The sequence below is a fragment of the Micropterus salmoides genome, unplaced genomic scaffold (assembly GCF_014851395.1).
Source record: "Micropterus salmoides isolate LMB-PRFRI ecotype aquatic unplaced genomic scaffold, ASM1485139v1 Ms_hic_scaffold_14, whole genome shotgun sequence".
In the NCBI taxonomy this organism is placed as follows: Eukaryota; Metazoa; Chordata; class Actinopteri; order Centrarchiformes; family Centrarchidae; genus Micropterus; species Micropterus salmoides.
The window spans coordinates 11,415,477-11,443,379 of NW_024040485.1; the positions used below are offsets into that span (position 1 = coordinate 11,415,477).

General features: G+C 37.9%; 4 protein-coding genes across 10 annotated transcripts in view; 1 reads left to right on the forward strand and 3 right to left on the reverse strand.

Annotated features, from left to right (window-relative positions):
- Positions 1-1,133, forward strand: part of si:ch211-106h4.9 (rab effector MyRIP) — a 32,158-nt gene extending 31,025 nt beyond the window's left edge. For 3 of the 4 annotated variants that reach the window (XM_038717651.1, XM_038717649.1, XM_038717653.1), the window contains one exon: positions 361-1,133. In XM_038717651.1, coding sequence (XP_038573579.1) covers positions 361-377 — 17 coding nt within the window. In that variant the 3' untranslated portion in view covers positions 378-1,133. The remainder of the gene's footprint in view (positions 1-360) is intronic. The other variant, XM_038717650.1, reaches the window with a different exon arrangement.
- si:ch211-106h4.6 (plexin domain-containing protein 2) lies at positions 1,046-10,602 on the reverse strand. Of its 4 annotated transcripts, none has more exons than XM_038717655.1 (14): positions 10,467-10,602; positions 7,818-8,044; positions 7,197-7,334; positions 6,895-6,964; positions 6,171-6,293; positions 5,970-6,088; positions 5,796-5,895; positions 5,598-5,693; positions 5,233-5,314; positions 3,977-4,037; positions 3,660-3,885; positions 3,225-3,257; positions 2,681-2,835; positions 1,046-1,798 (listed from the first exon to the last, which is right to left on the reverse strand). In XM_038717655.1, the coding sequence occupies exons 1-14, from the start codon at positions 10,585-10,587 to the stop codon at positions 1,580-1,582; spliced, it is 1,770 nt and encodes a 589-aa protein (XP_038573583.1). In that variant the 5' UTR covers positions 10,588-10,602; the 3' UTR covers positions 1,046-1,579. The 4 variants fall into 4 exon arrangements, with proteins under 4 accessions (XP_038573583.1, XP_038573582.1, XP_038573585.1 ...); XM_038717654.1 differs by having other exon boundaries at positions 2,681-2,838; XM_038717657.1 differs by lacking the exon at positions 10,467-10,602 and adding an exon at positions 9,733-9,837 and having other exon boundaries at positions 2,681-2,838.
- A 1,473-nt stretch (positions 10,603-12,075) lies between these two features.
- On the reverse strand, positions 12,076-15,339 carry LOC119901893 (peptidyl-prolyl cis-trans isomerase FKBP1A-like). Its single transcript, XM_038717659.1, has 4 exons — positions 15,216-15,339; positions 15,066-15,113; positions 14,288-14,400; positions 12,076-12,869 (listed from the first exon to the last, which is right to left on the reverse strand). Exons 1-4 carry the CDS (start codon positions 15,250-15,252, stop codon positions 12,744-12,746), a joined length of 324 nt encoding a protein of 107 aa, XP_038573587.1. The 5' UTR covers positions 15,253-15,339; the 3' UTR covers positions 12,076-12,743.
- A 2,908-nt stretch (positions 15,340-18,247) lies between these two features.
- Positions 18,248-27,903, reverse strand: part of si:ch211-106h4.4 (MAM and LDL-receptor class A domain-containing protein 1) — a 35,601-nt gene continuing 25,945 nt past the window's right edge. Inside the window, exons 37-49 of the mRNA XM_038717660.1 lie at positions 27,050-27,164; positions 26,758-26,901; positions 25,932-26,119; positions 25,413-25,578; positions 24,119-24,337; positions 23,638-23,816; positions 22,611-22,848; positions 21,069-21,228; positions 20,839-20,953; positions 20,551-20,671; positions 19,209-19,305; positions 19,030-19,102; positions 18,248-18,948 (exon numbers count right to left, since the gene is read on the reverse strand). Coding sequence (XP_038573588.1) covers positions 18,847-18,948; positions 19,030-19,102; positions 19,209-19,305; positions 20,551-20,671; positions 20,839-20,953; positions 21,069-21,228; positions 22,611-22,848; positions 23,638-23,816; positions 24,119-24,337; positions 25,413-25,578; positions 25,932-26,119; positions 26,758-26,901; positions 27,050-27,164 — 1,917 coding nt within the window. The 3' untranslated portion in view covers positions 18,248-18,846. The remainder of the gene's footprint in view (positions 18,949-19,029; positions 19,103-19,208; positions 19,306-20,550; positions 20,672-20,838; positions 20,954-21,068; positions 21,229-22,610; positions 22,849-23,637; positions 23,817-24,118; positions 24,338-25,412; positions 25,579-25,931; positions 26,120-26,757; positions 26,902-27,049; positions 27,165-27,903) is intronic.

The window sequence follows — 27,903 nt, forward strand, 5'->3', positions numbered from 1 at the left end:
TAAGCTATTATTTCGTTTTATTGCCATTCACATTTTTTTCTGGCTGTGGCCAGCTCCTCCATTTCCTCTCTGCAATGCATTGTGGGACAATTGTGTCCATTAACAGCACACCTAAAAGTCAAGGGTTTTTTAGTTTGCGCACTAACCTTTTAAGTGCTTTGTCACTTTTCCAACATGAACATACCACATACTGATAACCTGTTAATGTATGTAGTATACTCATTTCATCACACTGTTATAACTTGGTACTCTTTAGAGATCCAAACCAAATATTATGGGGTATTTGTCAAGAATGTGCAAATTGTTTAGATTTACAGTTGCATAATTTTATTTTCTCCATTTTGTTTTATTCTTTCTCAGAAGACAAGGAAACTTAAATCATCGACCCAGGACCTTCGCAGTACCTCCAACACAGCAGTGCCTTGACCCCTGCAGCCTACAGGCCAGTCTTAAATGATCCATTCAGATACCATTTGCCTTAAGTTAATTTTAAACTTAACATGCCTCAAATAACACTCAACTGTATGTTCATTTGGTGTAGTTGTGCTGTATGTCATTGATAGTACAGGAAACTGTTGATTCTTGTCATCTTATCAAAATGTAGCGTAGATAGAACTACTTTACTTTCAGATTAATGACCAAACAGTTTTGAAAATGTATCAGCGTTGATCAATCTGGTAAAGACCAGGAGCAGGTAAACCCTCAGCTCACTAAACATGTTTTAAGACTTTTTTAGATTTCCAAGAAGTGGTAACTGGTGAAATTACATTAATGTGTACAAATAAATCTAATATTTTAATTGTAATACTATTTATAAACTAAATTTTAACATCAGAAGTCGTTCATTTAACTTACTGATGATTAAAGACATATCATGACTGAAAAGACACTAAAATGATCAGAAGTACAGAGTAAAATCTGCACTGTTTTTACCATTATATCATAAATGCACAGATTACACAATGGGAACAATTATAGCATGTTAGAAAAATGTTGCGAGACTGTATCGTAATTTTCCATGTTTGTAGATGTTTACAATGTTGTAGTGTACATGTTTTCTGTCTTTATTATAAAATTGACAAAATAAAGTCAAAATTCAAAAAGTTGCAGACATTGCTTCACTGTAAAAAAAACAACACTTATACTGAGAAACAGCATTGAAAACACTGTGCACCCTGTTTGCCCCTCAGGATGAAGGTGGGTGTAATGGTGAGGAATTTAGTCCGTATTTTTGAGATCAGGAAATAACACCCAAATATGACATTCCTCCTTGTGAAGGAGTGGGAACGACATAACAGCTCTTGAAAAACTGTCTCAAAACAAACATCCAGCAGCGTCACCTCTTGCTCTGTGACGCTACAGTAAACACGAACGAGTGACCTGAGCAAAGTTTAAAAACAAGTTTTCGTTATGCCGTAAAAACAGTCCTGTGGCTCACCAAGCGAACACCAACATAAAGCCAGACTGTTACAGTGTCCTTAAAATGAACTTTGAGCAACAGCTAAAAGAAAGCATTCAAGGAAGCAACACTTCCTCTCAGAGAACCAGCTCTGTCCCAAAGCTATCTGGGATACATAGTTTAGGTCAGGAGCTCTGAGACCAGGAAGCGCTCCCTCTGATCGGAAACTATGAATCCTTCTTTCTGGTCACTCTCTCTTCTGTCCGACATGGCAAAAGACTGTTTGGGGTCGATGACCACCATGCTGTCTTTGTCCTGACCAGGAGCCTCCACCTCAGCGTAAGAAGGGCGACCGGAACCCCGGCTGAACTTCATGATTGGCCAGCGGGTCGGTCGTCGCTGATGGAAAATGAACACACGAGTTGGTTTGTGCAAGGAACATTTAGATGTGTTCAGAGCCCACACAAGTACATAGCACTTTACTCTCTATAAGATGTGGGTTTCTGCTCTGCTGATGAATCTTCAACAGTATTTATATATTTAACAAAAGATTTGGGACAGACAAAGGAATGTTTGAAGAAGAACCACCAGTCACACCAAGGAGGGTGTTAGTTAAATTCCAGTTTCCAAAAATTCCAAATTACACAGAGGGGTGTTAGAAATGTTAGTGTTATGACAGAACTAATTGTGCACATAGATGGAGGGAAGTGCAACATTGCTTCAGTGAAGTGCTGAGACTTGGATAAACATGCTGAAAAGTTAAATAGTTCAGAAAAGGTCAGGAATTCATCAGAATCATAATTCATCGTCTGGGAACCCCAAATATCAGCTGCAAATGTCATTAAATCAATTTTAAAATACCTTTTAGTGGACAAAGGTATGTTGGTTAAAGTGACATTTTTGGTGCTAGATGAATGTGTTGTGTAACCAAAATATGTTAGGAATCACTCTCTGGGACGAGTATTCATACCAGATTTCGTGGTTATCTCCCAGTATTTGTTCGAGATTAAAGTAGTGAAAGGACCGACTTTTTATCTTTAGGCCGCACTGCTTGCAAGGCAAACCCCCCCCCCCAAAAAATCAATCTCACAAAATGTTGACTGATTACTTATCCCAATTAAGTTTTAAGTCTCTGCATTTTGACTTTCTGGGAAATGAACAAAAACCCGGGACGGTAGGTAATCCAAATGAAAACTGCAGAACTACTTGCTTCTACATTTCAAGGGATTATGGGGAATTTTAGATTAGGACAGTCATACACAGCAGCTGGGTGACACTGACCTCCATGAAGAAGAGGCTTGCGTTGGAGGTGGGGTGGTTGTACATGTAGACAGACATAAGGACGGCTGCTGCCATGATGACCACCACCATGACGATGCCTGCCAGTAAACCAATCTGCAGTCGCTCATCACTCTCTCCTGTGGTCTCGTCGTCTCCTGCTGTACAGTGATGCTGATTGGATTCTCAGTAATACTACTCATAGTTCTAGACTTAAAGTCCCTTTGTAGAATTTTTCAAATGACTTTAGCATCAAAAATACTGCCAAACTAGGGGACACTAGAGGTGAATGGGCTAAAAACAGCGTGTATGTGCAGATATTTTCACCAGGATTGTCTAATTTTTCTGTGAAGATTTCTTATGCATGCTTAAACAATGCTGTAATCACATACAATTATGTAGATGTAGGTGCGACAACAATTTGGTCTCTCACTAATGATTCAGGCACATGAGATGCAAAAGGTTTACAAGACAACTACTGAAAGCATCGTGTACCAATTAAAACAAATCAAAATCAAACACAAGTAGGTGGACATGAATGACTTACTCGCTTCATTGATGTGCAAAGACCTTGTGTCATCTAGAAAAAGAAAACGATTTCAAATCATATGACATGAGTAAGTTTTTTTTAATACATTTTCTAGTCTTTTTATCTAGCTAGTAAAATGCCAGCTTTTGTTAAAATGTTTGACACTTCACTTACAAATAACAGCCACTACAGAAAACCAGACCATCCAGCCCACCCATATTCTGACCCAAACAGTGATACACATACATTGAGTCATCCTTCAGCAGATGAGGACACTATGCAGTATTTAACATGGCGCTGTATACGCTCAGCTATGAGCTAACAGAGGGCTGGGAAATAGCTGACCACTTGACCCTCGCACTGTCAGACTTTGCACAACACGCTGGGCTGGGAATTCAGATGCATTCATTGTTTTGTTTACTACAGGTATTGTGAAAGCATTAGTCAGCTCACCTTCTGCAGGTTTGCTGGTAGGAGGCGGTGGAGTGGAAATAATTCTGCTTGTGCTGCTGCGCGTTGAGAGGTTGGCGACAGCGGACATCTTGCTGAGGGGGGTGGAGGTCATGCTGGAGCTCCTCTGCTGCATCGTGATCGTTGTAACAGGAGTGGTCATATGTGGGAGGAGGTGAGATGTGGTGTTTGTGAAGTCTGTCATTCGGAGACACCGGGGATCTCTTCTCTGGAAAAATAAAACATCAGTGAACTCTTTTGTTCAAACGGACACAAGTGGTGCTTTCTGTAGTTTACTCAAATGTAAAAATAATGAGGACCTCCTCCGGACAGCCATGGTCAACCCAGTCTTGCCGGTTACGATCAAAGCCACTGGAGCATCTGAAAAGGGATGTAAATATTATTAATGTATGGAGAGTAACCTATATCCATTCAAGATCCCTTATTGACAAGGTGCTTGATGCAATTTCCAGGAGTTTTGTAGCCAGCTTGTATATTTATCGGGCATTGTGTAAATAAGATGATACTGTGATCTGAGTGAAGGCGTGGGTAGGTATCATGTACAACATACTTACACTTTATACTCCCCTGCAATAGGGCAGCATGTAGTAAGGCAAAAGGACAAGAACAAAGCTTTTGTAAATTGGTTTAGTCTTAAAGGATAGGTCTATCTTAATGCAATACTCACATAGCCTACATTGAAATGTGACATTGGATAGATTATCGGTCTCTAATTGTTTCTCCTGTCCTTTCTGCCTGTAAAGAGATCCTTTCCTAAAGTGATTTCACTGTACAGTAAGTGATGGGTGTATAAAATCTTGTACCAAAAAGTCCAGAACATTTGAAAGATATCAACTTGATTTTACAAAATGAGGACTGTAGATTTGTCCCTCTCCGCTTACATGGAAATTACTTTTCAATGTGTGTGGCTGGTAAGGACAGCAGAACAGTTACAGAGAACAATGACTCTCAACTATCTCGATTAAAATATGGAAATGCGAGTAATATTTTAAAACAGTCCTGTGAACCTATTATTTATCGTGCAAACCTTTTACTGTAAAATGCATTAAAATCATACAGTAAATGTTACATACTGAGTTAGTTTTAATAATCATGTGATCTACACAGATTCAATCATTTTATACAGTACAATAATCTTTACTGTTCATGTTATTATTTCCCATACCATTTTCAAGTGGGTTGTCCTATTTAAAATAAAATACTATCTTGGAAACACTGATATGATGTGAACACACATCAGCATTTTCTGGGGGAAAAAAGACACTTATAGAAAACACTACAGCAGCATAGTAGATTAAAAATTGCTTTAACTCAGTGGTCATGTGTCTGACTGACTAGGAATTTAAAGGCCTCACACTCCCAGGATTGAACAGGATTCAAGTATTTTCATATAAAGTTTGCCATCAGCAAAGATTGTTTCTCACTATGTGCATTTTATTGCAGAGCTGGATTCAAATGCAAATTAAACATTCCTAACATTTTCTATTATTAAAATACATTTTATGGAATGAGCAGCCTTGTCGGCGGTCTGTGCTCTCAGTGCTTTCCAGTTTACCTTTGTAGCCGACTGCACCAGCTGCAGTTAAAGCCAATCTGAGAAGTGACACATGGACCGCAGCTGGAGAACTGGAGACATGCTGAGAATAAAGAAAGACCGTGAGGAGGAAGAGACAGATTTGAGTTCTGTAAATCAAACCTGAATGCATTTTTTCAGGCCATCCCACAGTGTAGAGCTAACATGCAACTGCTGCTACTGTATTATTGTCACATCCTTTTTTACAATTTGAGTGGCCAACAAAATTAAAAATAAAACGTTCCGATTAGGTTTACTGATGGTCCACATATACGGATAGGGGAATCTGTGTGTTTTGCCATCTTAGCAGCACATGTCTTTGTACATTTTAATTAGGATTAACTTACTAGGGAGAGGTATCATCTCCACAGCTGTAGAATTGGAGATTTTGGATTTGAGGATGTCGACTTTGTGGTACTCATAAATGGTTCTCCGACGAACATCTGGACAAAGTCAGAAAGGATATGAAGTGAATTAGTAGTGAGGCCCGGTGCTTTGATTAATAAATTAAATTAGTGATTTTACGGTGATTTTGTGCCACACACCGGGGATCTGTTCTATCTCATGAAGCACCACAAAAGCATCCGACAGGCCGACTTTGACAGGATGGTTCTCAGTGCTGATGTTGTTGATGTTTATGGGAATCTAGGACAAAAAAGCTATTTAATTTAACAAATTTTGCATTAACAGAAGAACACCAAGAGGAGAAGAAATGTCACCCGTTTGTATGCAAAGACGATTCGTCCGTCGTTGTGCAGAACGGCCTGAAAGGTGAACGTTCCCAGACTGATGTTGTCCTGGAGGTGAATCTGGTTCCATTGAACCACCAGTGCAGTGCCTAAACGGTGGATATACATGCACATACATTAATTATAAATATTCTACAGCAGACCCACAAACAAAAAGCCATTCTATCTTACCATTATCAAAGTAGATCACAGTTGAGTTTTTGGACAGGCTTGGGTCAAAATTCGCCATTAGAGGGGCGATGTACTGAGTAGCTGTGAGCATTCGGTGGAGTAAATCTCCAGTGTAAATGAAACCTGTGTGAGACAAACATGCAGAGGTTGCCATCAGTCTTTTCTATGAACTGCAGAGAGACATCACAATATTCATTTTAATTGTGGTTTAGTTATGGGACAAAGGGCCCCTCCCTCCTACTTACCAGAACCCCCACCAACCCCTCCAACACACACTGCTTCACTCGCAGTCACTTCACATGTGTTTTTTTTTGCAAGTTAACCCAGTACTTAAATGTCTGCTGTTGTTTGAAAACAGATCATCATCTTCAGTATTTTATTTTGTTCATTCTGGAGGTAAAGAGAGGTTGTATAGATACAGACCCAACCTGATCACACAAAATACTACAGCAAAAAATAAAAGGTAACCTATGATGCAGATGATGGCCTCTCAGAGCAGTGCTATTCTTGTGTCAAATCTATTTAAACTGCTTTACTCATTAAGTATGCACTGTGTATATGTACAACGAAGGTATAAAGTGAACAAAAATATAACAATTCACTCAAAATTTCTATAATGTAGCTCTATACAGTGTGTGTATCTCAAACTACTTTGAATTCAGACTGAGCCTCATAACTCTGAACTCACAACTTCTAGAGATTGTGTGTGTGGTTAAAGACTTACCTCCAGTTGCCACTGTGATTTCTTTTAGTATATGACCGTAGAAAGGGAAGTTGAAGGAAAGATTCACTCTCTGGAAACAAAGAAAGGCAAAGTGAAACATCAACTGTGATATGCTGATCAACACTTCATTAATACAATGTCTAAATAATTTGGACATCAACATCTTTTTTCCCCCCATTCAGGAAAGTCAAAGTAAATACACAAATTAAAAATGGATTGCCCACTGAACATCTTCTACATGAGGTTCTTAGTTTAACTAAAACAATGATTGTCCCATTTATTCACACAGACTGATTTCATACCTCAGCTTGTCTGTGGGTGCTGGACAGGAAGCCAGAGACCTTCCACTTGTCCTCTTCCATCTCATCGACGTTCACCCACAGCTCTTGACTGTCTCCAGGACCGTAGATTTTAGATTTATAGTAGGCGTGATCAATATCCTGTCCAAACATGTAGGGATTAAAATGCTTTTTATTAAAATCAGTATTTAAAAAAAAAAAAGAAGTGAAGTGGAACTAAAATTTAATTATTGCACTTTAATAAAAAGTGTGCTTTCATTCTTTTTGAAGAGTATAAGATGGACAGATTTGACAGGTATGAAAGCAGATAAATGAAGAAATAATGTTTCGTTGCATATTTCCCTAATATTACAATTTCCGGTCCCAAAGTGGGGAAAACATGAGAACCACTGCAATAAATATTTCCATCAGTCATTTTAATCAAACCTTTCTTGCTCATTCACTCTATACATTTAACATTATCTACAGAAAATGTGTTAAATTCTAAATTTGGAGTATAATACTTTCTCAAAAAGAGAACTTTTCCTTCCAGGAAACAAAAATTTAGATGTTAATTCACAATGTTCAGTTGGCTAACTTTTTTCTTCATCTGCTGAACCTCTCTTACCGATTAATAACTCTTACCACAATCTGTAAGGAATTGTCATGTCCCTCCTCCATCAGCAGGTCTGAATGTGACTCTTCTGGTTGGTGCTGCTCTCTGTAGTGGCCCCTCTTATCTGCAGCCTTGCTAGGGTCCCCAGACCTAGACCTGGATGCCCACCTCCTCACCCTGGGTTTGTGGTTCCCTGCGACTAGATACGACCTTCCCTCTGGAGGAGACAGCTCCTGTGTGTCAGTTCTGTAGATTCCTGAGGAATCAAACAGAGGGAGATCAATTTCCATCATCATATTACTACTAATAAAATCAAAATGTCTGAGATCTGAGCTGATGCTGACAAAGATATGCGTTTTAGAACTCCATGTATAAATGTACAAAAGTCATTAAGATTAAGACAATTTATATGACTTTTGTTCTTTGATAAATAAAATAGATGGTGGCGGTAAATACTGGCATATAAGTAATTGAAAATAATGGTTGATTAATTAATGAGTTGATAAAATGAATCTATGTTGTTGTAGTTACTGTCACATGAGGAAATAAACCATTAAATAAATAAAAAATAAGGCAACTCAGATACCCAAACAAATCTGACAATTCAGCTTTCTTAACTAGCTGGATAAATCTAGAAGTTCCTACAATTAAAAATTTTCTAAATATGAAAAAACAGCAATTTTTAGAATCGGATAAAAAAAGTTATGTTAGGTTTAATTTATCAAGAAAGGATGCAAAATTTTGCAAAAAACATTTGCTTCTTAAATATGATACGTTCCTGCTTTTCTCTGTTTTAAATAATGGAAAATTGTATATGTTTAACAAAAGACAAAACAAGCTAGAAGCTTAACTTTAGGAAATGTTCATAGTTATGTGGCATTTTATAAACTCAAGGACCCCTTAACAAGCAGCGGCCCACTGGTGGGTCAGTCATTCCAAACTCATATTGTGCAGGCAAACAAATATTCAAACTAGGGCTGCAACTACAAATTATTTTCATAATAAATTAATTTTTATTATTATTTATTTTATCCATCAATCGTCTAAAAACATTTAAAAAATTTAAAAAGTGAAAAATGCCCATCACAATGCCCTAGAGCACAAAGTCGTGTTTTGTCTTTTTTTGTCCGACCAGTTCAAAACCCAAACATACTCAGTTTACTACACAAGGACAGCAGCGAATTATCACATTTGAGAACATGAACCGTTAAATGTTTGGCATTTCTGTGTGAAATAATGACCTAACTTATCAAAATAGATGCTGATTAATTTTCTTTGGATCAACCAATTAATTAATCGTTGTAGCTATAATTAAAACTTAAATTTGATGTTTTCCTGTTTCAGATTTTAAAGTTAAAGCCAAAGATATGAAATATGTCAGGCTAAATTTTAGGGGAACCCATAAATACATTGAGTCTTGGGTTTGAATATTAAGAGCTTGATAAAACTGGCAGACGACATATATGCTGTCTGAGTGGAAAATTACAAACATACTATTATAACAAACTTAAAGCTGAAAGGGGAAATAAATAGGGAAAGCTGTATATTCAGGGAATAGTAGATTTCATACATCAGATTCTCAAACATCAGAAAAACAAACTCTTGCATTTTAAACAATTCCCGCGGCATGTGCCATGTGGCAAACATGCGTGGTCACCCCGTCATTCTGCCCTCCCAGTGACAACAGTGCGTCCTAACTTTTCTCTTCACAGCAGAGGGTGAAAGCATGCTTCACATTCTTCACACCAGCAGGTCCAGGACCAGGCATGTGAGGCTGGGCAGCGGTGGGTTGTTGGGTCTATATTTCTGTCACATGGTGGCCCTGTGGCTGCAAGGCCTGACAACCCTCCACCTGATGTGGGCAGTTTCCTGGTGCTACAGAATCTATAGTAGTTGTGTAGGTGTCTGTAGAACTACAAGTCAGATAAGTTCAGTAAAGCTCACCAATTCCTGTTGCAGCAGAGTCCACTGTTTCCTTTCCACTTAAAATACTCCAAATGTTTCACAGAAAATAGAAAACGACGATTATTGGCAAAAACAAGGTCAGAAACTGCTGCTTCAGCAACACACCTGAGCCTGATTACACCTTCAATTTGTCTCTATCAGTGATCCACCTGGTGGTCGCAGGTGGTAATACAAACACAGATAAAAGTGAAACTGGCTCCTACAAAGACAGAATTACTTACCCTGGTATTTGAGGTTAAAGACAGAATTATGAAACACTGAAATGATATTAGTGAGTTTCCCACTGTAGTCTAAAAGAACAAAAGACGTGGGAAAACAGTGAATGCTAATAGGCCTACATTTTTTAGATTTTTGGGGATTCATTATTTAAAAGACATTGTCAAACAAATTTTCTGCAATTGTCATATTCAATCCAAATTTCTATTTGGTTTTGGCATAGAACAAATATATCTCCAGCTATTAATTATGCATATATTTTACCAGAAAAAAGTTAAATAACCAATATTACAGGTGTCTTAGTTATAGTTAGTTATGTTAGCTGGTTATATAATAGGCCTACAGCAATATTAAATAGGCTAACTTTAACCGATCAAATAAAAGGCTATACTGCACAAAACGTTACGTTATAACTTACAGTATTGCGTTACCGAACCTCCTGTTACCTCCCCTAACGTATCTTAACCAAAGTCCACTCCATTATTTTTATGGCGTACCATGAGCGGATTTCAGCTTCATGAAACTTAGTTGAAACTGGAAAACAATGAGCAGTCCTGTGATGAGATTAACCGTCTTCCTCAGAGTCATCGCCATCCTTCCTCTCAGTTCGTAGCGCATCTTTAAAGGGCAAAGAATGAAACCAGGGAATTTGGGCAAAGCGAGTTTGCGCGTGTGACTGTGAACCTCCGACGTCTCACTGCTGGTCCTTGTCAAGTAAAAAATAATCAGAAACGACGACCTATCTAGCCTAACGTCGAGCTTCTCACATGTTGATGCCCATGTTAAAGGTTTAGCTCATGTTCGCAGACTGTCTGCGTCAGTTTGGTCTCGGGAATGAAACGCTGTTGGTGATGAGAGCCCGTACCCGTGGAAACGCTGCCTTCAAGTGCCGTTGTAAATGTCACCATAATGAGCCCGAAGCAGTGGTGGAGAAAGTAAAAGTCCTAATACAAATATTTTTATATTACGAGTAAAAAGTCTTGGATTGAAAATATCACTGAATTAAAATTATGTAAGTATATTCAGGAAGATTTGAATTAAAACCCCTGTGACTGTTGTATTATTAGCCTATATATCACCAGATTGTAGTTGGTTACAGTGGTCCTGGTGAACTATTTTGTATGGGACTACAACTAATGATTATATTCCTTATAGATTAATCTCTTGATTGTTTTGTTTCTAAAAATGGTGAGTAAATTCTGTCATGACTACTCAGAGCCAAAAGTGACATATTATAGGGTAGGCAATTTATTTCAGAAGCATTTTTTATTATGGTTAGTTCTCTTTAAATCCTGACAGCAATTAATCGACTATATGTGGCTGTCGCAGGACTTCAATAAGCATCAATAATTGTAACACAATAATTTAATATAAATTATTTGGAAATGGGCCAATCTGCTCAAGTAGGCCTACTTCTACTTTTAGTAGCCTACTTTCAGTATATTTCGATGCTAAATTTGGATACTGGACTTTTCATTTCAACAAAGTATTTTTTTCAACATGGTATCGCTACTTTAATTAAGTAGGCTACTTTATCTTTATCTTTGAATCAAAGTGATCCTCCACCTGAAAGCGCCGTAAATCAAGATAATTAGAAGCGAATGAAGGCAGCAGTTTATGTACTTAATGTAATTCCAACCTTCTCCACAAGATGGCCACAATCACATAAATTAAACCAGACACTTTTTAAGCCTTTACAGTATTTGAATATCATTTAAACGCTATACAAAGTACATGCAGAAGTGATAAGGTTGGCCAATTAAATAAATTAAAGATAATTATGGTGAGATGTGATTCTAATAGTCAGATTTAGCATCTTTATGCATTAAGTTTGGTTTGACATGAGCTTTGTTATAAAGTATTTTGTGGCCAATGTGAATACAGTGTCAGTACATAAAACATTTTAAGTATTTAGCATCCACACAGAAATAAAAAACTAAGATCTATTAACAATTTACTTAATAACTATTAAATTGTGCTTTAAAATTCATTCATCTGTTTATCAGTATCAACTGTCCCAATATTAAGTGTCCTAATATGTATAGATATTTATCACAATTACTTGTTTATTAGGTCTAAATCAAGTTAATGACAATGAAGCATAAATGTTGTGTACTTTGTTTTTAATGCAATTTCCACAGATAAGACCATTTCTAATGGATAACAAAGAAATTAAACATCAAAAACTTTAATCATGAGCCATTTTTGTTTCCAAACATATGAAGAGTTCCTTTACATTGTGTCAAAGGTTTCACACTGTCAACAAATAAGCTCTTCATTAAAAAGGTCTATCATGTGCATTTGTGACAATAATCATTACAATACTTTTGAGACACTGGAATAAACACATTGTTTTTTTGGCACAAAAAACCCCCAAACGGCACACTATTCTTTCTAATGTTTGTTTTTTGCCACTACGTTATGTATCTGATGTGCTATCTGATAGCTAAAGGATACGTCAAATATTTATCAGACAAACGTAACAATGGAGGCCACTAAATCCTTAAATAAATTAGCATATTTCCCAAAATGTCATAATATTCTTTTATGGTTTTTGGATTAGAGTGTCATCTTAGCACCAACAATCCTGCTGGAATTTGTTTGGTCTCACTTGTTTGTCAGTTGTCTCAATTTCATAAAGCAGGATTCTTTTTTAAGCAATGATTTATTCATGTTTATAAATGCTACTGACAGCACCTTTAATAAAACAGTTATTTGTGTCAGAGATGTGGGTGGAATGAGAAACTCTGAAGAGCAACATTCAGCTGAAACACTCAGCAACCGAGCAGCTCCACTTCAAAGATGAGAGTGGCATTTGCTGGGATGATAGGTGGGTATCCTTTACTGCCGTACGCATAGTCCGGCGAGCAGGTCAACTTGGCCACCTCGCCAACGCTCATCTGTTGAGGTGGTGAAGAACACATTAAATAAAAAGGTTATGTGGCTTTAGTATTTAATGGCTGATCTGTATTTTGGCATCTCTGTTAAAGGGCTGATTTAGTCCTGAACGACTGATGGGAGTTGTATTAAAAAATATATTTTCAATAGCAATGCACCAGAGGTAAACACTCCATGTCTGGTAAATGCTTGCACCTTCATAACTCTTGCCCCCATTTTGTAACGCATACTTTGTTACAAATTTGAAGTCTCCAAGGCCAAGCTGAGATAACCCTGATGACAAACTCCTCTAGAGCCATAGAAGACATTTTACAACCGTTTTCACAGTAGGGCTGGGTGATATATCATAATAATTTGATTAATTCATTTAATTATGATGTGTAAAAGATCCACATAGTGACAATTAAGTTTTTACAACATGCATAAAATGGCTATTTTCTGTCAAAAAATAATGTAGATGATAGCTGGCTGTGTGGTGTTATAAGACACAATAGCCCTGTTGTGCAATGTGAATAGTTAGACTAAATGTGCACCTGTTGCTGTATACAGGGCCATCTTGACTCCAGATGTCCAATCTAACAGTCCCATCGACAAGAGACTGAAAAAACGGAGCACTGGGAGCTGACAGACCAGTGTACGGAGTTTACTTTGTTCAGTCTGTCACTACCTGCTGGGTAGCTAACGTTAGTTAGCCAGCAGATAAACTGAAGTCCAAAAAAGCATAAGCAGATGAATGAATGAGCTCACTTTTATGCTGCGTTTCAATTAGGGCTGGGCAATGAAACAATAATGATTATTATTGCAATTTAATTTTCCTCAATAGCAATATAATAAATGTTCAGTATATTGTTAAGATTTGGTTTATTTGAATTATAGACAAATTAGCTCTTTTTCTGTTAAAATATTTTGCTAAAGAAAAGGGACTAAAAAAAATTTTACTAATGATATTTTTCGAAAAAGATTTTATCATAATAGTTTTGAATGTTCTACCTCATTTGTTAAGTGATCCCCTGTTTGGCATCAAATGTTTGTCTCATTCTGACCGTAAAGAAAAGTTTAACCACATAATTAACCATTTGGTTTCTTCAATTTTCCCTCGAGCAAAAATCAGCCTTTAAACTGCAAAGAAATAATGATTTAAAATAGATTGTGATAATTATCAATATTGAATGCTATGAAATGTTTTTATCGTTCAACATTTTTGGCCATATCGCCCAGCCCTAGTTTCAGTCCTAGCACATTTAAGGGTGGGGGGGGGGGGGGATTAACAATCATGAATTGTCTCAGCTTGAAAAGTATGTATATATTTGAATTTTGGGCCATATTGCCACGCCCTTTTTCACATGCTGAGCTGAATTTCCAAAGAGTCTTGATGTGTGAAATCGGTGGCGTGCCCCTTTAATAAAGTCTCTCTCCTTACCTGAGCTACACCCTCATCCCAAGCACGAATTACTTGGCCGGCTCCAATTTTGAATTTGAAGGGCTGTCCCCGGTCCCTGGAGGAGTCAAACTTCTTTCCATCCGTCAGCGTGCCTGTTCAAAAAACAGCAGCAGGAAGAAAAACACTGATTACACAGCGCGCTGTTGTTGTTGAGTGCGTTTGTAGCACTTTAAATACAATGTTGAGTGAGTGTTGCATACTTTAACGTTAGTCAGTGCACGCAGTTAGGCAGAACATGAATGGCTGGACGTTTTGGTATGAGGAGATCAATAAGCAAACGTTACCACTTCAACTTGTAACGTTATACATTCAAAATGAAGCAGCAGCATTATTACGGTTAGCTTAACTTAGCTTAGCACAACGACTGTATATATGGGGATACCGCCAACCTGGCGAATTGTTGTCTTTACACTTCATGTTCGGTTTCATTAAACGACATATAACGTCTTACATTGTGAGCATTATGGGTGCTGGTAAGCGTTATTGTGTCAGCCATTTGCCCCGTTTCCCGTCTTTGTGCTAAGCTAAGCGTTTCCTCGCGGCTGTAACGTTAACATTAACGTTGCCGTACAGACACCGACTGGCATCGCTGCTCTCGTCTGTCTCTCGAGAAAAAAGCGAATAAGCCTTTTCTCAGAAGTAAAACTTACATTTTAAACCGATCACACGTTTATATGAGTGGGTAATATTTTTTATTTAAATGGGAATGGGCGGAAAAAAATAACCTTTGCCCAGTCGGTACTGAAATGAGTCTTACCGACGTAATGTACGCTAACCTCGCGTCCACGTACCGGAAATGTCCTTCCTGAAAGCGGAGAAAAAACGTGAGTTAAGAACTGCTATATTGTGAAAGGGAAATATAATATTGAAGTTATCAAGGCGCTTGGATTTAAAAAAAATTCCTTACCGTCTCCCGGTCTTAAGATCTCGACGTCGACTCCCATTGTTCTTTCCGAGTGCTCTTCCCCCGCACACACTTCCTGGAGTAATGATTGTGTGTGTTTAGTCACATGCAACGTGATTGGCTCGTTCACTAAAGCCGTTCAGTGTAACGTGTCTCACGTGGTCGAGAGGGCTTGAAAGCATAGATTGTATATATAGATAGATACTTTATTTATCCCGAGGGAAATTCAAATTTAGCCTTTCAAAAAAGTCTGAAATCCGCGTCTGTCATTTTATTTTCCCCTGCATGTGTGGGTGTGTGTTTTGCATTGCATGTGGGTGCTTGTCTGAAAGACAAAAATGTGAGTCAGAAAGGTAGAATCGTTGTTTTGTAACCTAATCACGAACCCAATGTAGGTAACGTCGCTGGATGTACTGAGAGGATTGGAGCTAAACTACCACGGCTTCCGAAGTAGGGAGGGCCCTCAAAAACTCTGGGATAAAATTAGTTTTCATCGACAGATATGAAATTGTACGTTGTTAGAACCAACTACAACTGTTGGTTAAATAAATGCTAACACATACAATATCTTGTATCTAAAAGAACAACAGAAGAGCCTCTCAGCCCATGTGTATGTGTACCTGTATATCATATCCACCTTCAACATGTACATAATGAGAATAATAGTTTACTCTTGCATCCTTTGCACTCTGATCACTGCACTATTTGTCAATATGTCTATATTGTTTTGTTCATAGGGTGTATATTAGTGTTGTCTATTCTGTAGTTTGTGTTATGGTATTGTTGTATGAGTAAGGACATCATGAGCAATGTACAATCCTGAGTCAAATTCCTCGTATGTGTACACATATCTGGCAATAAAGCTGATTCTGATTCTGATTCTGATCCCCCCTTCCCGAAGGGTACACATTTTTAGGTTTAGTCCACTCCCACTGTAGGCAGTGGTGGATTGCAACCTATCAGTTCTGGTTTGTTTTTATTGAATATAATACATTTCATGTAGTGAGTATGACTGAGCACATGTTTACAAATACCATATACTTGTAACATACATTAAATTATATTTTTATAGCTTTTTTATTGAGAAAAAAGCAGAGACTTTGACTGGAGAATTTTGACATAAATAGTATGTTGCATGTAGAATAGACAAATTGATTAGAAAACAATCAGCATTTGCAGTACTGTAATATGTGAAAACAAAGAAAAACGTGTTTTCAAACTTGAGAGTAGGGTACATTTTGGTATATGACAGTATTCATACAGTAGAGGCCAAAACAAATGAGAAACATCTGTCGTTATCAAAGGTTACAGTTTTACAATTTTTTACAATTACAGTTTGTATCAGAATGACTTTGTATGTTAGTAACGAAAATTTGTTCTTAAAAAGATTCCATTTTAAGTAGCAAGTTACATTAGGTTCAGAATCAACTTCTCTCTGAAAGAGTGAACAAATCTGTTACTCTGTTTGGGCAACAAAGTAATAGCTTTATAACGTTAGGCTATCAGGCGGATCGATGTTGGACTAAGGTTGTAATACTGAGGCACAGTGAAGAGAAACTGGGCGAATGTTTAGCCTCATTTGAAGCTGACTAAATAACAAGAGTCGTAGGTTGGATGCCGTAACTGTTGTTTAATGGGGCTTTTTGTGGATATTTATACTGCAACGCTTGCTCAGAGAGTTAGCTTTGTTGTTATATATATGTATGTAAGCCAGCTGTGTGGGCGTCAGGCCCAACAGCAATTATGGACAGGGGGACAACATTTTCCAAATTGGGTCCCTCATTGAGACCTACTCCAACACCACTTTCACCCACCCGCTCTTAGTTCTAACACAGTGACAATTTCAAAGAAGCTCTTTGCCATTAGCCTTATTGTGACACAGATGGAGCCCCTAACAACCATTTTCAAATTCAGTGCGTTAGACTCATCCAGGCCATGCTCGCATATAAATTCAATTACTCAATATAAATATAAAGCACAAAAGGTCAATCCATTTTTCTTTTCAAATTAGACTGTGACAGTCTATATTCCGCCTTTTAACTTGACACAAGACAGGAGAGAAAAAAATGCCCTTCAATACTTGAGTGATTAGAAAAAAGTAAAATCAAACATTGAAAAAATTGCTACAAAGCATAAAATCAAATTATCAGAGAACAAATAAATGTCATCTGTTAAATTCAATCTTGGTGGCTAAATTAATCAAAGTATTGGTCAAATTATGTGCAGACCTGAAATACTGTATAGAGTATATGGCTTTGTTATGTGTAGCTTATTGCATTGTAACCATATTTGCAGCTATAGCCTATGGCTTGTGATGTGCTACTGAGTAGTGTTTACTGTAGGTCAATTTTCTTGAGACTCTTGCAGAGGAACTTGTGGGTGTTAATCTTCATTAATATAAGGGAAACACAAAATTCAGGTGGCAAGTGACAATTCCAAATACAATAGAATATAGTGCAGTAAAGCTCTCAGGCATTCGGTGTTGCTTTTAGATATATGTTTTCTCCTGTAGTTTAACTTTTACAAGGTAGTTTATTTGTCATTATACAGCACAAGGTTGTTGTATAATGAAACAAAAGTTTGTAGTCGCTTCACATTGCACAACAGATTAATATATTAATATTTGAATACCTACATATTAGATGTGTATTAAAATATTTTCTCATGTACTATCATCTCTGCTGAGTCAGCACACATGCACGAATTATTCTTCTGTTTGGGGAAGTAACTTCTTTAAATGTCACCTTTTCTCGCCTCAATGATAAATTGTGTGTTGAAAACTTTCTGCACATTCAGAATCTCCCCCACATTGACAGTTGTAATATTTTAAGAATAACGTCATCATTTAATGAGAATTCATAATATTTTTAAACATCCTACCTGCCCCCTACTCTGCTGTGCATTAGCCTGCGTTGTTGTGGAGGTGGATAAACGAAACTTACTGAAAACCCTTTTGATCAGACAGAAATCTCACCACAAATCCACACAAATGTTCACTTCAGCACCTCAGAGAAATTGCAGCTCACAGTCCCAAAAAGATTTTAGATGTTTAATTTGCAAAACTCTTTCAGTTAGTTACAGCGACATCAGCTGGGTGGAGTTCACTCGCCCCAAGTCTTAGGCTATACATTTGTTTTTCACTGCGGGAGAAAATTGATCTGTAGCATGAGAGCATGTGAAAAGTGTCATGAGTCTCATGCTCAATGTGAGTTGGCAGCTCTGGTGTTAACATTACTTGAAAGTTAAGCAGGCTAAAGCTTTACTAGTCTGCCTAACTGATAGCTCCTCACCTTCGCCTGTCAGACATATATGGTGCTTCTTAACACTCTTTTTAGACAGATATTTGGCCATTGTCTGCCAATGATTTTATTTTCCTCTGTGTGATTTGGCTTTTCTTTTCTTGGGCCCCTGACAGGCTGCAGTGTAGTGTCCGCTTGAAAAGACTCGCTTTACAGTTGTGGGTCCCGCACATCTGAATGGCCAAATGTTTCAACCATACCATTTTCACAATCAAAGCGGGGGTGGGTTATTCATCTTCTAAATAACAGTTTTAATGGAAATCAAATATCTCTCAGAACACATAATTTACAAACAGGTTGTGGTTTATTAGTTTCCCTGTAGTTATTAGTCTGGACTAAGCATCAGATGAAGCCATACTGGCATCAGTTACATGCGGCGATGGATTATACAGTTTGTTGAAGAAGGAAAAGTCTGATTCAGTTCCATGTTGTGTGCCCTGGAAATAAAAAAAAAGATTGTTTATCATCTGAATCTGTAAAGGCTGGACAAGATATTGTATTAATAAATCCTGCCTTACATCTATTTTGCAGTCATAGAGATCAAATGCAGAGTCCTGGTTAATTGCGTTGTTATTTATTAACGGCTGATTCCTGAGAGACACACAAGCAGAAACATCAGCTGACAACATAAACCAACATTCTTCAGGGTTCTTATGTACATCGTGTCAATTATTTATGTATTTAAACAACTGTGTACATTGTACTGTGCTTCCTGTTCAGCATAAAGAGGAAGATGCAGATGATGACTCCAGCCAGCAGAGTCAGACCAACTGCCAGACCAATGGATAACATATCTGCACACACAGAGAAACACAATGAGAGCACATTTGACATCAACTTCTTTAACATTCATTTCTTTTCACACTACACTTCCCACTTGCACTGAGGCTTTAAAACACCCTCACTTTTGAGCATTTGCATAAGGAGTTAACGGCTTAGGTTGTTCCAATATTAACATTTCTTAAGGGATAAGGCTGGTGATATTCTATATTTTTCAAAAAGGCAGGAAGGGAAATCTGAAAGTACCGAGAGAAACAAACGCATCGTTGACTCGGGCCTTTCTTTACATGAAGAAAATATTACCACGCTTATCCAATAGTGTTTTGTAGAAAATGCTGCTAAAATAATAAAAATATATCTTGCAAATATTTTATAGAAATAGTTTACACTAATAGGCATTTAGACGACATGAGCCAGCAGTGCAGGGCAGGCTTTGTGTCCAGTGTGTTTGGAATGAAGGGGAGAAAGTTTTTTTTGTATAGTATAGAGTAAGTTTTCTTATATAGCTTTATGGTATCAAGATTTTTAATAATGTGTTTTTGCATAGTAGCTATTGTCTCAGATTATTTAAAGATTCATCGAATAGTTTAATGGTATTATAACAGAGTGGTTTGCCTAATTGTATAATAAGGAAACCTTAAATCCCTACCTCCTTCTCCCCTCCCAAAGAAAGAATAGTTGAAATTTACTAAATTGTCCTTCCCTGCTCCCTTACAGTCAAGATAGCGGTAAATATAACAAAAACAGGAATGTATTCATCTCTTATCCACCTTTGGTGGATCAAAAAATATTATTGGGTATGGAATTAATCTGCAGATGCAAAGGTTCAAAAGATGAGACAAAACTTTTCTATGGATGTCAGATTCTGAGCCACGACAAAGGCCAAAATGTGCCCTGCAACAGACTTGTAAGCCTGGTTTTTCGCGTAGAAATGACTTTCGTAAACTGGCGAGTACTGCTGAAAAGTCTCAGCTTTAAGATAGGCTCAGGCAGTAAAATAGGTTTTTCAAAAATTGTTCATCACTGCAACCACAAGAGTTCCTTGAGCACACAGTAAGAAATGTGCGCAAATATTAGGCTGATGGGTCCAGTAGTATGGCGAGATTAGTTGCAGACATACATACATAATTCATATTTTGTCAGTTAAAATGTCAACCAATTCATAAGAAAAACAGAACAACAGAAAATGATTCCTGTTTTCTGTAAAATACCTCTCAGCTAAAGAATAATTGAAGTAGCTAAAGAGGGTTCCGGGTTACCATTATCATCATCTGGTGGGTCAATGGGAGGCTGTGAGTAGCAGCCGCCAGGGAGGATGGTGATGTCATCAAGAGCAACGTCCCCACCTGTGTTCATCCCCCGCTGATACACAAACACAAACTGTGACAAAAACAAGAGTTCAAATTCAGCAATCAGAAAATTCACACGCTCTTTCATTCTCCTGCTTGCTAATTTACGAGCAACTTTTGTTACTGATTTTCAGTCAAACTAGCAATTAAAAAACATAAAAATGATTCTGATGAAACCTTTTATCAGCTTATTATTACCCAGAATTCTTCTTTATGTTTAATAGGCACAGTGGCCTCCAGCCACTTGTCTCCCTTGTTTCCCGTCTCAGTCCACTTCAGAATCCCTTCTTCGTTGTCACCACTGTGCTGTTTTCTACAGGACAGGACAGAACAGCAGCAATTTAATTTATGGAAAAAGCATTGAAAATGCTATCAGAGTACAGTTCATGTTTAATGTTGCTATTCCGCAGACATGAGCAGCTAGTCACCTGTCGTTTATGTAAACTCTGAGAGTCCCAACGTGGTTGCCATACATGTGGTACCAGAATGTCAGACAGAGACCTCTTGTGGACGGCTGGAACACATCACTGATGAGGAAGGACATGTCTCCCCACTCACCCACTGAGCTGTCCACATACATATAATAACCTGGTGGAAACATGATGCAAGATCACTCAAACATAATGTGATTTCATGAAATGATATAGTCAACCCTCACTTCAAACAACATCTGGTATGCTAAACTAAAGATACCATCATGTGCATTCATGACCTGCTCATTGACAAATCCAGTCAGATGTGTGCTGTGGTGGTGGTTTTAACTGTACTTCTCATAAGATACGGACATGGTGAGGGTGATTTATTTTGCTTTGGTCCAGGTCTCTGGAATAAACTGCCTAATTACCCAAGGTCAACAACAACCGTGACCACTGTTTAAAAGCAAACAGAAAACTTCATTTTTTAATTATCATAAGCCTATTTTCACAGGCTTATTACAAGGTACTTAGATCATTTAGGTGTGTGTCTCTCTTTCTGTTTCATCCATCCGCTTATCCTGCATACAGGGTCGCGGGGTGTATGTACATGTATTTTAATGAAAATATATGTATAGAGTTTATTAGAAATAAAAGATTCTATATAAACAAAGGTGCCTTGTCTTACTGTCCTTTTCATACAAGAAGTGATGGGTTAAAATCAATTTTTTTTTTTTTAATTTTATATCAAAATGGATCAGATGTGTGTGATGTTAAAAGGGTTGCTAATAGTGATGAAGTGCTTTATTGGCGACTCTGCCTCATTCAACATACAATTTAACTGTCTTTCAGCTCGTTGTCTGGCTTTTTTAGGTTTTCTCTCTGCCCTCTATGTCATTTCCAGAGGCAGCAGGCAGCTCTTTTCAGCGAAAAACTCTAAAAACAGTGCACCACTGAACAGCGCACAGACACAGTTAGCAACTAGCTGGTGAACATAGTGGAGAATTTTGTAGCTGAAGAGTCAGATATTTCCCTCAGGAGTTGGCGGAGAGCAAAAACAGAGCTAAAAGGAGAGTGAAAGTTGGCCTTATGTTCATCAGGTTGTCAGAAACACAACTCAAAATGAATGCTTTATATCTGCTCAATGTGTAAATGAGTATTTGTTTAATAAGTTTTCCATATCAACTTATGGTATGTTAATGATTTGTTTACAGCGTGTTTCTGCTGCCCCCACCTGTCCAAAAAAATCTGTTACTGCGAGTGCTTAAAACGTTTTATCCACTACCCACAAAACACTTGCTCACTGTTGTTTGTATTTCCCTATAAAGTCTTGATTTGCCATTGAGTAATGAGCTACTAGAAGTGGATTTTAGTGAGTAAAACAAATGTAAACTGGTTGCTGTGAATCTCTTCATTACTGCTCATTAATGCAGTTGTGATGTACAACGGAATCAGTGGCATGACATTTCTGTAAGTTTCAATAAATTGGATTTGATCACACCCACGTGCACACTGTTTAAACCTAGAATCAAAGATTTCCATAATATGTATTATTACCGTGGTTTGAGTTGGTGGTGTGATCGACACTGGGTCCCGTATTGGGATTTGGGGAGGCTCCTCTACCGCGAAGCCAGTCCCCCTGGTCGACTCCTCCTCCCAGGTTGCTCCAGCTACACGTGTTGCGCTCAAAGTCACAACGTCCAGGAGGAGGACACTGAGCATCTGTCAGCTGAACATCATCAAAAGCCATGTCTCCCTCCTGGGTGGGGCCAGCTTTCACACCTTCCACCACGATCTAAAACACAACGCATGGGCTGATGAAAACTGCCCACTGTAAATATTTATATATAATTTAAATCATCCTAGTCGCATTATATCACATTCTAGTCTCATTTTAACACCGCTGTAGACTCAAAGCAATCAAATCAGTGGCTATCGAAGGGATGGAAGAAACTCTAAAGTAATGGAAATTTATGCTCGTTTTGTTTAAATTAATTGCATGGACTGTTAAAGGATCAGTTCACCGAAATTATTATTATTAGTCTTTACTAATTTTGGGCTAAAAGTTCCTGATGTTGTTTTCATGAAATGTTTTGCTTAAACAATATGGAAGAAATGTTCCATGACATTTTGATTTACCTCCATGTACAGTGGTGGAAGAAATACACAGACCCTTTACTTTAGTTTACTTTTGTGAAAATACTAAATTACAAGTAATAGTCCTGAAATAAACATGTTACTTATGTAAAAGTACAGAAGTATTACCAAAAATAATGTCAGTGTTGAGTAAAAGTATTCATTATGTAGGCTCAATGGCCCGTGCCAGATTTATATTGTTACACAATATATTATTGCATAACAACTACTAAATCAAGCTGTCAAGTAAATGCTGTGAAGTAAAAGTGATATAGTGAAATATAGTGGAGGTAAAATATAAAGTAGCACAAAATGTTGACACTCAAGTAAAGTACAAGTAGCTTAAAACTGTACTTTAGTACAGTGCTTGAGTGAATGTACTACCACCATAGTACATGTACACATCTCTTTGCCTCTGTGTGTGTTTGAATAGATGTTTGTGACTCACCCTGTAAGGCTGAACTCGAGGCAGAAGTGAAGCCTGAGCAAATCTCCACAGCCGGCCCTGGTCTCCTGTCTGAGAGAAAATCAGAGCTTCCTTCCCTTCTTTGCTCTGCTGGTAAACGTTCAGCATCCCCATTCCTTTGCCATACATGTGGTACCACAGCTGCACACAAGCTCCTTTGCCTGAATGAAGGGAATCCATATCAAATGTAATTCCACGACTGAAATATCACAAGTAAAATTAAGAGTGTGTTGCAACACATTAGACTGCTTAGATGTCCAGATATTTGTGTTTTATTGTAGAGAAAGGCAGTGGTGGACTTTCCATTTTATTCTACTTTATACTTACTACTTATACTGTACTCCACTACATTTCAAACAATCAACTGATTTATTGAGAAAAAAAGTAGTTGCAGACAAAAACTCAGCAGAATAATTAAATAAATTAGAAGGCCAGGAAATATTCAGACTGGTGACTGTCTCACCTGCAGGGTACAGCGGTGAAGACATTTTAGCTGTCTGTCCGGCGCGGTCAGCAGCAGAAGAGGACAGGTAGTAGTAGTGGCCCGTGGGTGTGTTGGTGGTGTGGTCGCTGTCTGGCCCAGTGTTGGGGTTCAGGGTGGAGCCCGACTGTCTGACCCAGTCAAAGTCATCCGTGGTCTGTTGCTGCCAGTTACAGCTCCCCTCCTCGAAGTCACACATATCTACAAGATAATAATTTGGAAAGCATTGTCAGAAGCATGCATGTATTTAGCAAAGAATAATTTTTTTAGCAAGTTTAGCACTCACTAATTTATTGCTAAAATACTGTGAATGGGACTAAATCTAAACAGGATGTTAAACAGCGACTTAACAGGTCACCCACAGTGCTTGTTTTCCTTTTTTCTTTGAAGTCCATGACAACCCTTCAATTTGTGATTAAATGTCTAATCTTGTCATAGTATATCTCTGTCTGCATGTTGTTTACATGTATACTGTATGGGCTTTGTATATTCATATTTATCTTCTCCTCTGCCTGATTCCTCCATGGTCATTATTTTCTTTCTGCACTGTCACCAAAAAGCTGACATTATTCTGTATTTTTCTTGTTGTCAACAATCCTATGAAAAGACCAAAACCAACAGGTGTTCCTCAGCCTTTCTGGCTCTCAGTTGCAAGCACATTTTTTACCACTGAAGATGCAAATCTTACTCATTTAGGACGAAACTGTGCATTTAATGGGGACTATTTTCAGCAGGCAGAGTTGGTATTTACAGCAGCAGGACAGTGTCTGTGGTAATGACTCAAAAAAAAACTAATGAAAGAACATGTCACCCAGTGCAACAGTGTGTATTATTAATATATAAATAGGAGCTATTTGGCACAGAGAAATAAAATATATCAGGTATCAGCTACACAGACAATAACTATTAGGGGGTTCAGTTCATTGTTAGTTTTAGTCTTTTCATAGGATTGTTGACAAAAAGAAAAATATGCAATATGGACAGGCTTTTCCTTTAAATATAGGACTACGTGTATCAAGACATCTCTACTATCACATAAAGCTAGTGACAAACACTAAATAAATGGGAGGTAAGGAGGGAGATAGACAGCATATTTTGTTTTATTGCCCATAGATATAAGATATATTTCCCTTGGCAAAGACAGTTCTTAAAAATGTGCTCAAGTTTTTCTTGCAAAATGATTTAATAATGAATCACTTTAAAAATAGTTGAAAAAGAACTAGAAAATCACAGTCTAGTAAACCTCCTAACTTTCTGTGATTTTCAGTCTTATTACCAGAGGCAGGACATGGTCCACTGATGAGAGAGATGTCATCAATGGCTATGTCTCCTGCCTGTCCTCCCACTGTAGCCTCCAGAATCACTTGGTGGACTTTCTGCAGGGTCACATGGATCTGCACAAGCAGCCACTCATCCCCTTGATTTCCTGATCTTTGCCACACCTACAGGAAAGACAGGGTGCTGATTCACTCGTCACAATGAGGATGTGAGGAGGTTTGTGCAACACCGTGGTATGCGCTGAAACTGTGCAGCTTGCACTCATTATACAATGCATTAATGTTGTTTTGCAATCAGCATTTCACAACCATGTGAAAAGTATAATAACAGAGAGAAAACCCAGCCGGAACAGTTACAAATATTTCTCAATAACCCTCAAAGCCGTTTTTCTAACGCTTTCATAAAGGGAAGTCCAGATACACAGTTATTAATGAAAACAATCTGGCCATGTCTAACCTCTTATATCTTTGCTTGGTAAAACATACGATAAAGTCATTTATTTCCATTCATGTTTTACCAATATTTTCTTCAAGGGATCAGCTGTTTGTAGAAACATCCTCAAAGAGCCCACAGTGGTTCCAAACATATGGTGCCAAAATGTGAAACAGTATCCTTTTTCACCAGCAGGTGGCAGCAGTGACGACTTCAGCTGGGCCATATTTCCCTTCACACTTGGCGGGGAACTCTTGATGAAAAGGTATTTACCTGCGAAAACAACATAAACGGTAGTTCTAAACCTTTCTGGCTGTTGACCCCCTAACACAAAGAAATGTGTACTTGCGACTCTTTGACACAGGTTGCATATCATATCATATATCTATGAGCAAAGATCAAAGAAGTTAGTTTTTTCTTGCTTCTGATTCATCCTGCTTAGATTCATCCTGTGACCCCTGGGGCGCCCCTGCCCCCAGGTTGGGAACCACTGCCATACAAACATGTTGCTATTCGGTAAAGTAATTATGTGGTACTGTCCATCAGTGATGTTTGTCATAATTTCACATTGTCAAATTTAAGCGAGACAGTGTAACTTTTAAAACTGTCAATGACATAATCCTATAACCTCTCACAAACAAAACTTTACACTCATAAGAAATAAATTGCACCACTGTTCACTAGCATGACTGTAACTGACAGTTGATTGTGACAGTAATTTTCCAGTAATACTCACTTGTGTGGCCACAAGTTACAAAATCTTGCCCTAATGGAAAATTCTCATTTATCAACTGACAATGATGCACTCTCGGTACTGAATGTAATTCATAAGTACACTACTCTGCTATTCTGTTATTTGTATAATGCTTTAGGACACAGCTTGTAGAAAGATAGTCTAGAATAAAAGTGACCTTTGCCAGTAGTGTGGTCTCCTGCAGGCCCGGTGTTGGGGGTTTCAGTGGGACCAGAGCTGCTGAGCCACTCCAGCTCATCTTCAGCCCCCTGCACCCAAACACACAGACCTTCTTCAAAAGAACAGCCGCAGGCAGACAGAGCTGAGGAGAGAAAAATAATTTCAGAACTAGCCAACTATCCTCCCAAATGCTCTATGTCCTGTAAGTTTTTACAAAGAACACAATTTATGAAGCATACTACTACTACTTGCGTCCAGTACATGCACATTAATGTTGATGTAATCTTTACCTGGTGGTTGGTAGGATTTTTCACAGTTTAGAAATGAGATATCATCCACAGCAACAATGTGATCTCCTGCTGTAGTGTCCGACTGAGTCACTTTATTCATGCTACTGAACCAAACCTAAGAATAAAAATGGTTACATTCATGCGTTCCTCAAAAACATTTCCAACATTCACACAGCACCCTCATCCTTATGCACAGCCTACGCTACTGATATTCCCATCACATACTCTGTTTTGTTATGTTATGCATTTGTTTCCTTAATAATTTGCCTTGTTTAACCAATGGAGTGCCTCAGTCTTTTTCATGGCCTCATGAGGCAGGCTGTGACAGTGATATTTTAACAATATTGTACATTTAGATAAATACTCAGTTGCAAGTTACTGGTACAGCTGGCTAAAACTAATGTAGTCTAATACAACCATCCTGTTAAAAGTTTTTGCTAGAAATGTTTATAACCGTATATATATATATAGTACATACAAATGAGGATATACAAATGAGGATATAATAACATTAATAATAACATGATTGTAAATGGACTGTACTTGTATAGTGCCCTTCCAGTCTTCTGACCTCTCAAAGCACTTTACACTACATGTCCCATTCACACACATTCACACACTGATGCTACCATGCAAGGTGCCATTTACTCATCAGAAGCAGAAACTAATCATTCACACAATTTGGGGTTCAGTATCTTGCCCGTGTACTTCGACATACAGACTGGAGTAGCTGAGGGTCAAACCGGTCTTCCAATTAGTGGGCATTAACTACATAACATGTTTTGTTTTTTAACATTCAGATATACTGCAAATGTATGCAATATTGTACATGGCGATATTTTTTACACTATACA

Excerpts from the sequence above, each read along its gene's own strand:
- si:ch211-106h4.6 (XM_038717654.1), bottom strand. The coding sequence starts at position 10,587 with ATGCGCTACGAACTGAGAGGAAGGATGGCGATGACTCTGAGGAAGACG. Across the intron at positions 7,335-7,817 it reads ACAATTCCTTACAGATTGTG|GATATTGATCACGCCTACTA; the intron begins GTAAGAGTTATT and ends ATGTTTGGACAG. Across the intron at positions 6,294-6,894 it reads AATCACAGTGGCAACTGGAG|GTTTCATTTACACTGGAGAT; the intron begins GTAAGTCTTTAA and ends TGTCTCACACAG.
- LOC119901893 (XM_038717659.1), bottom strand. The coding sequence starts at position 15,252 with ATGGGAGTCGACGTCGAGATCTTAAGACCGGGAGACG. Across the intron at positions 14,401-15,065 it reads GGTTAGCGTACATTACGTCG|GCACGCTGACGGATGGAAAG; the intron begins GTAAGACTCATT and ends TTTTTTGAACAG. Across the intron at positions 12,870-14,287 it reads GGGATGAGGGTGTAGCTCAG|ATGAGCGTTGGCGAGGTGGC; the intron begins GTAAGGAGAGAG and ends CCACCTCAACAG.